This window comes from Mixophyes fleayi, chromosome 2 (assembly GCF_038048845.1).
Source record: "Mixophyes fleayi isolate aMixFle1 chromosome 2, aMixFle1.hap1, whole genome shotgun sequence".
NCBI classification, from domain to species: domain Eukaryota; kingdom Metazoa; phylum Chordata; class Amphibia; order Anura; family Limnodynastidae; genus Mixophyes; species Mixophyes fleayi.
Window position 1 is genome coordinate 74,952,565 of NC_134403.1, and position 12,399 is coordinate 74,964,963.

General features: G+C 40.5%; 1 protein-coding gene across 1 annotated transcript in view; it reads left to right on the forward strand.

Annotated features, from left to right (window-relative positions):
* The window catches only part of SCN8A (sodium voltage-gated channel alpha subunit 8), a 178,055-nt gene that overhangs the window by 95,388 nt on the left and 70,268 nt on the right, over positions 1-12,399 (forward strand). The window contains exon 7 of the mRNA XM_075199295.1: positions 9,640-9,861. Within this exon, the coding sequence (XP_075055396.1) occupies positions 9,640-9,861 (222 nt within the window). The remainder of the gene's footprint in view (positions 1-9,639; positions 9,862-12,399) is intronic.

Genomic DNA, 12,399 nt, shown 5'->3' on the forward strand with positions numbered 1-12,399 from the left:
GGCTGGTGACTTGGGCTGCAGGACTGAATCTGATGGAGATTGTGGAGGAAGTTGACGAGGAGGGTGTTGCTGGTGTGTATCCAACTGGACCACGGGATTTAGGTGTCCCTGTACCAATGAGGGTCCTAGCCCCAGTTCCTGAACTAACCACTGAACTATGAAGGTTATTCAGGTGACGTATAAGGGAGGATGTTCCTAGGTGGGCAAGATCCTTACCCCTGCTTATTTGAGCTTTACATAAGCTACATATTGCCATACATTGGTTGTCTGGATTTGGATAAAAATAACTCCAGACCGAAGAGGTGCATTTTTCTGGTCTTCTGACCAGGCATGACGATGGGCTTTTTCATCCCATGGACATCAGCTGTTTCCCCCCCTGGTGCCTCATTTACAATAACCACATCACCATCCTCATCATCAAGTTCCTCCACAGCGCCAGCTACATCATCAATAGCCTCCTCCCGAGCCACCTCTTCCCGTACAGTGATGGGAAGGTCAGGCTTGACAACCACCAACACCCTTGGACTCGCCTTGGGGATTTGTGATAATTTCTCTTTAGAAGGCAGAGTTGTTTGCTGTTTTGTTGCTGACAGCATAACTCTCTTCAATTTTTTGTAGGGGGGGGGAGGAGGAGGAGGGCTAAGATCCGTGGGTGAAGCTGAACCACTAGTCATGAACACGGGCCAGGGCCTAAGCCGTTCCTTGCCACTCCGTGTCGTAAATGGCATATTGGCAACTTTACGTTTCTCCTCAGATGATTTTAAGTTTCTCTTTTTGCTACTTTTTCTTAACTTGGGCTTTTTGGATTTTACATGCCCGGTACTACGAGATTGGGCATCGGGCTTGGAAGACGACGTTGATGGCATTTCATCGTCTATGTCATGACTAGTGGCAGCAGCTTCAGCATTAGGAGGAAGTGGGTCTTGATCTTTCCCTACTTTATCCTCCAAATTTTTGGTCTCCATTATATGTAGCACAAGATACTGCAGAATGTGTGAACTTGGTAATATTGCAGTACCAATGGACTTATAATGCTGGATTGGTTTTGCAAATTTGGTTATAATTATTATATATTTTTTTTTTTTTTAAATTTTTTATTTTTTTTTACTTTTTTTTTATTTTTTACAAACTTGGGAATAATGGGGAAATAACTATGCCCTTAGAAGCACAGAGCACAGGACACAGCACCACTGGACTGAACAGGACACGGCACAGGACCCAGCAGCACTACGGAACTCAGCAGGACAGAGCACAGGACACAGCACCACTGGACTGATACTGCAGAATGTGTAAACTTTGTAATATTGCAGTACCACTGGACTTTTACTGCTGAATGTGTGAACTTGGTAATATTGCAGTACCAATGGGCTTATACTGCAGGATTGGTTGTGAAAATTTTGTGGTAATTAAAAAATATTAAAGTAGTTTTTGGTATTTTATAAAAAAAACTTTTTTTTATTTTTTTAAACACAGGGGAATATTGGGGAAATAACTATGCCCTTAGAAGCACAGAGCACAGGACACAGCACCACTGGACTGAACAGGACACAGCACAGGACCCAGCAGCACCACTGACCTCAGAAGGACAGAGCACAGCACACAGCACCACTGGACTGATACTGCAGAACACAGCACAGCACAGCACAGCACTAAACAGCACTAAACAGCACAGAACTAAACAGCACAGAACTAAACAGCACAGAACTAAACAGCACAGAGGACCACCTAACACACCCTCCCTCTACCCTGATCAATGCCCGAGTGAAGATGGCGGCGACTAGCGGGGAATTTATAGGATCCGAGTATCGCGAGATCCGACAACGGGATTATGAGTCAGAGCCTCAGTTTCACTTTTGAATTTGGCGCCAATACCCGGATCTGTCTCGGATCCGACTCGGATCCGCAACGTTCGGGTGGGCTCGGATTTCAGAAATCCGAGCGCGCTCATCCCTAGTTTATATATCCTTCAAATTAGCATATTTTAAAATAAATTACACAGCCTTAACCATACACGTACAGAAAAATAATATATAGGTAATTTGTTTTAATACTTTTTTTTTTTAAAGTATACTAAAACATTTAAGGTGACAGACACACTTTAAGACATTTAATAACATGCTGCAAATAGCACATGAACTGTTACCATAGGAACCAATCAGACGCTTGCACTAATAGAATGAAAACTAATGTCTGGTCGGTGTTGATTATACAACATTTGTGTTTTCTATACCATGTTATTACAGAATATTTTTTGCTGTCTTAAAAAAAAAAAAGCCACTAAATTGGTAGTTTTTTATGTTGATTTGTAAGGTAAAAATAATAAAACTTAGGACTTCTGCACTTGTATGTGTTTTATACACTTCTCTTCTGCATTCCATTTATAAACAGAAAGAGACAGATACTCATATAGAGATTATTGATCTATATGGAGAGATGCTGGTGTAGTCACATGGGTTCTTTATGGCTGCTCTACTTTCCACTGTCATCCTATCTGCTATAGTAAGAGGACAATTTTGCAGCAGCCTCTTTTCATGGAGATCAATTTCTTGCGTGCACATAGCCTAAGGTTTATACTGCTAACTCATTACAGGAAACCTAATGGTGCTTTTTGGTCCATCTGTTTTCTGTAATTATTATAGGTCTATTGGTTTATTGGATCAAGTAGAAATATAGAAATGCTTTGTATTTAAATTAGCATGTTTTAACTTATGTGCATGTTTTGCTTATGCTGAGCGCACATTTTGCATCATCACTAATAGGTTAGCTTTGATAGCAATATAAGAACAGAGTTCTATCTTGTGTCTTTGCAGCAGTTTCTTCCACGTTTGTTTCCTATAAACATGACCAGAACTGTGTTGTATATTGCAGACAGCCATGGTAGAAGCCTATAGAACGCACCAAACTTAGGTAGAGTTGGAGGAATCTTGGCAAACATGTTATTACTATATTGTAATATTTTTGTTTCAACTAATAATTACATAATTCAATTCGTTGTAATGAATTATTCGTTCATCTATTTAACTATTTTGTTCCCGATTGCAAATTGCCGTTATATTGCTGCATTAGTCTATATTGTCTTTGGAAACAAACTGGTTCTTATTATGAGACCAAACGTGGAATAGACTCAAGTATTGTTATAGGATCTCAGTCTAACTGATATTCGTAAGACCAGAGCTCTAGGAAGAATATGTATGCTTTATTAATTGGAGATCTGAAACAATGGAGGTCATTTGCGAAGCAGAAAATGACTGAGGGACAATCGCAAACTAAGTGCGTTTAATTTCCACCAAAGATGGAATGTGTTGGGCAGAGTGATGGCGTTCCTTGGCAGCACAGCATAGGAGCACTAATGAGTATAGTTTTGTAGAACTGTGAAAGAGGGAGATTTTAATTTGCAGAGTGATATTATTGAGGAGTGTAAAGAACAAATGTTTGGGGGAGTTCCTTGCTGTCAGAATGGGCAAAGGACCATTATGAAAAAGCTGTGAGAAGGGGCACAGGGCCATTTCCATTATCTAAACTGACTTAATTTTCCTCCTTGGATTCCCTGGCAGCCATTACAAATGGGATAACTCCTTGCTCAGCTGACAGAGACAGGAAAAGGAAACATCTCGCCAGATATATAACTTGACTCTTTCTTCCCTCATGTGTCTCTTTCCTGTCTCTCCAGCTGAACAAGGCAGATGTTACTGTGGACTGTATTTTTGTTATTTTATGCTAACGGTCTTACTTTGCTGGGGATGGATTCTAGATGGGGGAGGCTCCCCGGACCGTAGTGTGTTCGATTTGATGCAGCAAATGCTGGGAATGATCAATATCTCTCTAATGAGAGAACATCAAACGTGACCCAGTACATCATCAGTAGGAGCCAATCAGCCCTGTACTTCAGGGTTATCCAGCATATAAACGACAGCGTGGAGCTGCACAGCCAGCTACTTTCAGGAGTTTTACAATCACTTGCTGCACAAGTGTTATACATAATGGACCAGGAGCCCACCCCAAAGAAGTCGAAAAGCTCAAGGTAAGCCGATAGTAAGGTTCATCTGTTCTATTAGATCAGCTATTAATTCTTTTCATCTCCAGTACCCTTTCAGACTCTGTAGGAGGGAACAAGTCTGGGAAAACCCACAATAGAATATGTGGTGTATGTGATAAGGAAATAGCAGTCGACTATGAAGCCAGTCTGTGCAGTAATTGTATACAGCAGACCAGTGAAGATATAGACCAGACTCCTGAGCAATTTAAAGTTCTTATAAATTGGATGATGAAAGCCTTGTAACTAAGGAAGTCCTCTTTACTTGCCAAGCCTCAAATATATTTAGAACCTGATGATATGCCAGGACCCTCTAATTATGAAATAGAGGAGTCATTATAGGAATAGAATGGATCCCCTGAAATTGATGAAGGAGAAATAATAGCAGAGTCAATACCCTTTAATTTGGAAACAAAAGGTCTACTTAAACGTATTTATAAAGCTATGTGTATGCAAGATATGAAACCTGCAACATCTCTACAGGATGCTTTTTTGAGGATAACCAAAGAAAACACAGGGTCTTCTTAGTACATAAAGTAATTAAGAATCTCATCTGTAAAGAATGGAAACAGGTGGACAGGTGGCATATCTTAAAATGTGGATCGTTTGTATCATTTTCAAGATGAGGAAGCCTCTAAGCGGCATGCAGTTCCCAAAGTAGATGCAACTGTCAGGTCCGGTGCAAGGTTTTTGGCTAACTAGGCAAAGCTTCAGCCTACCGCCGCTTTACCCCTCCAATACCGATTTCCCAGCCCATAATACGCTTGACTTTTTTGTAAAATTAAAATAATAACTTTTGCCGCCTCTTGGCTGGTTGGCAATACTGTAGTCCAGATTTACGTTTTTCAGACTTCACTAAATACGGGCAAAAACAGGATTTGTAGAAGGGGTTCCAAATGCTAGTTTTTGGGACAAAGACAATATTTTGGCAACAGACCTTTTATTTACTTAGCCTCTACACACTATACATGGGTAAACCTGACATCACTCATCCGGTACACACTGATCACTAGGTCACACCAATATTACTCACCTGGTACACACTTAGATGCCCCCCTGCCCACCAGCATTTCTCTCACTGTCACCCTCAGACTGACAGCTTTTCTCCCACATGCCCCATGCCTACCAGCTTTGCTCTTACATGTCACCTGCCCTCTACCTTTTTTTACACATGCCACCTTGCCTACCAGCTTTTGTATCACATACCCCTCTGTTAATTAGTTTTCTTTCCCATGCCACCCTATGTCCACCAGCACACATGCCCCTCTCACCAGTATGCCCCACATTATCCCTTCTTACCGGATTCTCCTCCAGTGCTGTCAGCTAAACAGGAACCTTTGCAGCAGCCCTCCTCCACTGAGTAACAAGTGACAGCAGCAGTCACATGATGCTGAGTGACAGAGGTGGAGAAAGGACTGCCCCTGCTGCTCTGTCAGTGTTGACTACATTGCATTAACTCTATAAGTGTCCCTTGTGCTGACCTCTAAACTGTGGAAGTGGTGAGGTGCACTGAGGTGCCCCCAAATCCTGCCGCCCTAGGCAGCTACCTTAAGCTGTCTAATGGTAGCACCTGCCCTGCCGCAGTGGTTATATTATCAGCAAAGATTACCATACCTTTAGAGGATGGTGGACCTTTAAGGGATTCTGTGGATAGGAAGGTTGATATATGTTTCAGGAAATTACATATTTCTGTGGGAACAACAATTAAAGCACTTTATGCAAAGATACTCAGGAGAAAATTAGCAGAGAGTATCTACTCAGGAATATGGATATCATGAGAAAAGGCATTGATTTTCTGTGTGATATCTCTTTGGATTTAATCACACCTTCAGCTAGAAGTGTGGGAAATATGGTAGTAGCCAGAAGAGTCCTTTGGTTAAGGCCTTGGGCAGCAGATCCACAGTTTAAGAATAGACTTAGTACAATTCTTCCTGGAGGTTCATTACTCTGAAAATATCATCCTGGCAAACATAATACAAGGTAGTTGGAAGGCAACATATCCAAACTCTTTGTTTCTATAGAGACCAAGATGGACATCTTAGATCTAAACTTGATACATAATGATTTGGAAACGGTGCAACTTCCAGAAGTTACAGTATGTGGCAGAATTTTAAGGTAGTTGTAAACTTGGAGACTCATAACTCAAAATCGGTGGGTGCAAGGTGTTCTGACAAGAGGTTTCAGAATAGAATTTTTGAGAGAAGGAATATCTTTGTGGAATCCAAATAACCAACCTGCTTTCTGCATTTGGAAGCTCTGAGCAAGTGACTACAAACTCTACTGAAGAAAATAGTAATTGCACCTATTCCAACCAACAAATCAAGTCAAGGAGTTTTGCTCCAGACTTTTCCTGGTAGAAAAATAATCTGGAGGTTCTATGACAATCCTGGATCTAAGAAGACCCAACCGATATTTACTAAAACAGCACTTTCGTTGAGTCCGTGAATTGAATCCTCAGAGCTGTAGAGAAAGAGGATTACTTATCAATAAATCTGCAGGATATTAACTACATATAGCAGAACTGCATCATCCGTCTCTAAGACTCTGCATTCTAGGTTACCAGTTTCAGTTCCTATGCCTTCCCTTTGGCCTCTCCACATTCCCAAGAACATTCATCAAAGTTCTGGTAGTGTTGATGACAGCGTTAAGAAAACAACATCTTGGGGATAGGGAAATCAAATGCATCACAAAGGAAAACAAAATGAAAGGAATCACTTTTTTGCAAGATCATGGTTGGATCATAAATATGACCAAGAGCCAGCTGGTGTGCACACAGGAGCTTCAGTTTCTGGGATTGTATATAGATACCTCAAAGGACATGGTGACATTTTCCAGAGAAAGGCTACTCGAAATACAGCATCTGTCTCACAGAGTACAAGACATAAGATAATTATCTTTAAGGGGTTGACTCAAGCTATTAAAAATATTTTCTTCCATGATAGGAATTATACCCTGGGCAAGACGATACATGTGGATCTTCAACTAGAATTATTGACAAAGTGGATTCACAATCAATAAGGTTTAGAGCAGAAGCTCAAAGTCACAAAGAAGATAAAAAAAAGACTTGAATGGTGTCAGAATACTAAAATGAGAGATCAGGGAATGCCTCTCTCACAACAGATCCCAGCTTTATGAGCTGGGGCTTGCATAATGATTCAGGGCTAATGGAAACCAGATGAAAAGATTCCCCATATAAATATCCTGGGATTGAGAAGTGTCTGGAAAACAATGTTACACTTCTAACACCTTCTGTTGCACAAGTATCTGAAAAATGTCAGATATCCGGGCAGTGGGGGCCTTTATAAACAGTCAAGGAGGTACCAGAGGCAGAGCCATGATGACAGAACTGTCAAAAATGATGGTGTGGGCAGAGAACAACCTAAATTCCTTCTCGGCACTTTGCAACTGCCAGATACATCCTGGAGGTAGAGCAAAATACCAAACTAAAATGGTTATTTTCTCCTCACAAGATCCCAAAGCAAAAGGTATAGATGCTCTAACATCAGGAGAAAGGAAGTAGAAGCAATATTCCTTTCTCAATGCTCCTAGAAGAGTCCTGTCTGCTACATCTTCGACCAGCCCTTCTATGTCGGGGTCAAATTTATCACCCAAATCCAGGCACACTTGCTTTGAATCGATGTAGATTGAGCGGGCACTACTTAAACAGAAAGGAATCTCCAGTAAGGTAATTTGAATCGCGTTTACAAGCTAGAAATAAATATTTATGCATAATTTATTACAGAATCTGAAAAAAGTTTATCTTCTGGAGAAATAAGAATATAGCTAGTCCAGGCAGCACAGGCCTGCCTCAGGTACTTGACTTTCTTCAGGAAGGGCTGGCTAAAGGTATTGCTGTAAATACATTGAAGATACAGATATCAGTTCTGAGTGTTCTTTGAATGCAATATTTGCATCAAATTACTTTATATTAAGAGTAGAGAGAATCAGACCTTGCATTAGACTCTTGGTAGCTCAGTGGCACTTAATCTTGTCTTGGAAGCTTTAGTATCAAGTACTTTTGAACATTTGCAAGAATTCCATTTCTAGTGGCAATCTCTTCTAGAATATCACTTCATTTTTGAAAATTTACCAGGACAATATAGCTCTTCAGAAAAATCCTGAATCCCTACATAAAATAATGTCAACCTTCCGTATCAATCAGGAGATTATTTTACCCTCCTTCCGTCCACAACCATCAAGTAAAGAAGAAGAATGTCTACATACTCTTAACCTTGTGAGAGCAAGCTCTTTTTATTTTCTATCCAGAAACAAAGAACTTAGGAAGACTGACGAGCTGTTCACCCTTCCAGCAGTGCCTCTGAAAATATGCTCTGTCTAAAGATACAATTGCAAGATGGATCAGAGAAGCTGTCATACAGGCATATAACGGGACAGAGAGTAAGGTGTCAGAAATCCTCAGGGCTCATTCAACCAGAGCACTCGCTACATCCTGGCTAAAGCTTATACCTCAACATGTTACATTTGTAGAGAAACAGGATGGTTTTCACTGCATACTTATTCTATACATTATATCATTGATTTTATTTAATCTAAGGATGGTCAATTTGGAAGAAATATTCTTCAGACTTTAGATAAATAAAGATCTTTTATTTGCATTACACTGGTGTCAGCTTCACCCAGTGGCGGATCCAGGGGGGGCGATCGGGGCATCCGGGCAGCACAATGTCCCTACTTGTCACTGCTGAACGGACCTGCACATAGTATGCAGCCGCCGGCAGCCTCAGATGTAAAAAAGGGGGCAGGGCCTAAACCCCCCCCCCCTAAATCGCCCCGGGTAGAAGTATTCTCTTGAACCGCCCCTGGCTTCACCTCATTTTCAATGCATTGCTTGGGTACATTCCATTCACAATAGCTGCCAGGTAGTTACAGGAAGAAAGTAGTAAACTAGTTAACATTAATTTCCTTTCCTTGGCACTTTTAGGCACACTTCTTGTTTGCAGGGGCGTCTCCTGAGAGTAGGCATGCATCATAATGTGTGCAGGCAGACCATCAACCAAGGTGTTTTGCCCTGCACATTAAGTGTGCTTTGTAAATGACCTCCAATATATTTTATAGCATACTATTCTCTCTCCTATGTGATGGTATTTCCTTTTTATTTGGGGGTTTTAGGTCATGATGTCCCATAAAGATGCTTAGCATATTGTTTTTACCTACACTGTACAATGTTAGTTCCCAAAGTTTGATCTGGCACATGTATCCAGTATGTGGTCTGCTGTCTTTATTTTGCATGTTGTTTTAATTTGTTTTTACATTTTCACAATATAAAATGAACCTTGTTTGTAAAGGCTTCCTGAGGACAAAACAGCAGAACAATTTAGACTCCTAAAATTCATACTAGATTTGTGCCAGATACATGACTCATTCATGGGCAGAATTGTACAGCCCAGTTGTTGGACCCATGACAATTTTAATGCAATGTGATGATGGGCTACACCCAGATTTCTTTGAACTACTGAATTGCTGTTTCAAGGAAAATTCCTCCTTTTATCCCATGTAAAAATATTTATACTATAATCATGGATAGTTCTATGTGTTTTAAACCTTACATTTATAGGATTGAAAAATGTATTGATTTCATTCTGCAGGTCTGAAGACCATTGTGGGTGCCCTTATTCAGTCTGTGAAGAAGTTGTCGGATGTAATGATTTTGACAGTGTTTTGCCTCAGTGTCTTTGCTTTAATCGGTCTACAGCTTTTCATGGGTCATTTAAGGCGGAAGTGTGTGGTTTGGCCAATCAACATGGACGATCAATATTTGGCCAATGGCAGCAAAGGTTTTGACTTTGTTGAATACATAAGCAATGAAAGTATGTAGTATGGTGTCCTTTTAAATTTTATTTCTATTCTTCTTCTTGCATGCTATATTGATTCTGTTTGTGTTACTGGGAATAAGCTGGTGAATAAGATAGGAAGAAGCAATGTGCATACACTACAGTCATGGCCAAAAGTTTTGAGAATGACACAAATATTGGTTTTCACAAAGTTTGCTGTTTCAGTGTTTTTAGACCTTTTTGTCAGATGTTGTTATGGTATACTGAAGTAAAATTACAAGCATTTCATGAGTGCCAAAGGCTTTTATTGACAATTACATTAAGTTTATGCAAAGAGTCAATATTTGCAGTGTCGACCTTTCTTTTTGAAGACCTCTGCAATTCGCCCTGGCATGCTGTCAAACAACTTCTGGGCCACATACAAACTGATGGCCACCCATTCTTGCCTAATCAATGCTTGGAGTTTGTGAGAATTTGCGGGTTTTTGTTTTTCCACTTGCCTCTTGAGGATTGACCAAGTTCTCAATGGGATAAGGGTCTGGGGAGTTTCCTGGCCATGGACCCAAAATTTCGATGTTTTGATCCCTGAGCCACTTAGTTATCACTTTTGCCTTATGACAAGGTGCTCCATCATGCTGGAAAAAAGACATTGTTCATCGCCAAACTGTTCTTGGATGGTTGGGAGACGTTGCTCTTGGAGGATGTTTTAGTACCATTCTTTATTCATGGCTGTGTTCTTGGGCAAATTTGTGAGTGAGCCCACTCCCTTAGCTGAGAAGCAACCCCACACATGAATGGTCTCAGGATGCTTTACTGTTGGCACGACACAAGACTGATGATAGCGCTCCCCTTTCTCTGGACAAGCGTTTTTCCAGATGCCCCAAACAATCTGAAAGGGGATTCATCAGAGAAAATGACTTTACCTCAGTCCTCAGCAGTCCAATCCGTGTACCTTTTGCAGAATATCAGTCTGTCCCTGATGTTTTTCCTGGAGAGTAGTGGCTTCTCTGCTGGCCTTCTTGACACCAGGCCATCCTCCAAAAGTCTTTGCCTCACCGTACATGGAGTTGCACTCACACCTGCTTGCTGTCATTTCTGAGTAAGCTCTGACTGGTGGTGCCCTGACCGCAGCTGAATCAACTTTAGGAGATGGTCCTGGCGCTTGCTGGACGTTCTTGGGTGCCCTGAAGCCTTCTTCAAAACTATTGAACCTCTCTCCTTGAAGTTCTTGATGATCTGATAAATGGTTGATTTACGTGCAATCTTACTAGCAGCAATATCCTTGCCTGTGAAGCCCTTTTTGTGCAAAGCAATGACAACTGCACGTGTTTCCTTGCAGATAACCATGGTTAACAGAGGACGAACAATGATTTACAGCACCACTGTCCTTTTAAAGTTTCCAGTCTGTTATTCTAACTCAATCAGCATGACAAAGTGATCTCCAGCATTGTCCTCATCAACACTCTCACCTGTGTTAACGAGAGAATCAGTGACCTCATGTCAGCTGATCCTTTTGTGGCAGGGCTAAAATGCAGTGGAAATGTTGTTTAAGGGATAAAGTTCATTGTCATGGCAAAGTGGAACTTTGAAATTAATTGCAATTCATCTGATCACTCTTCATGACATTCTGGAGTATATGCAAATTGCCATCAAAAAAACTGATGCAGCAGACTTTGTGAAAAATATTTGTGTCATTCTTAAAACTTTTGGCCATGACTGTATATACCACTCTATCTGCTCCCAGCCTGCAAGGAAGCTGGATTAATCAGTATACTTGTGTTTCCATGCAGCTCTCTTGCCTCCCTGATATACTAGTGTGCTATATGTAATAGTACATTGTAGTGTTAGGCACTATTATAATAGGCTATCAAATATAGCACATTACATTTTATTAGGTTGGCAAGAGAGCTTTTTTTTTTATACAGGCGTGTATACCCATCATATTGTTTCCATGCCGGAAGGAGAACTGTAGAGTGTTGGGGCACAGATTGACAGATTTATCAATAATGAAATTGTTGGCCAAGTAAATAAATAAAGAGGAATCATTGAGGGATGGGGAAATATATAATGTTTAATATGGCTATAGAACCCTTATAATCTGCTGTTAAATAAGGGACCAAGGCAGTGGTGATTTTCTTTATACAATGTTGGGCAACATGTAAACTAATTGCTGTGGAGATGCAGGCTAGACTAAGCTTGAAATGGTCTAGTCTCCATATATCATTTTTTATGTATGCCCCTTATTTTGTAAATCTAGTTGTACATTCTACTCAATGTTTATGTGACTAGGGCCAATGTTGATATGTAAAACTTTCAAAGATTGATCATTTTAACAGTAAGTTGTAGCCAGTGGCTTGTTCGAAATTGTAACAGTAATCAGGCGTTCAAAGTCACAGCGAAGACCGCTTGCTTCCCATTTCTGACAAGGAGCATCACACTTTTTTACTTGCCCCAATGGTTATCTTACAAATAAATTTCCAAGCTTAAAGACTAAGTACTAAGACCAATAACCAAACTAACAGTAAAGTCATGTTTAATAGTGTTGTCAATTTTGCATTTTAAAGCAGGTGTCCG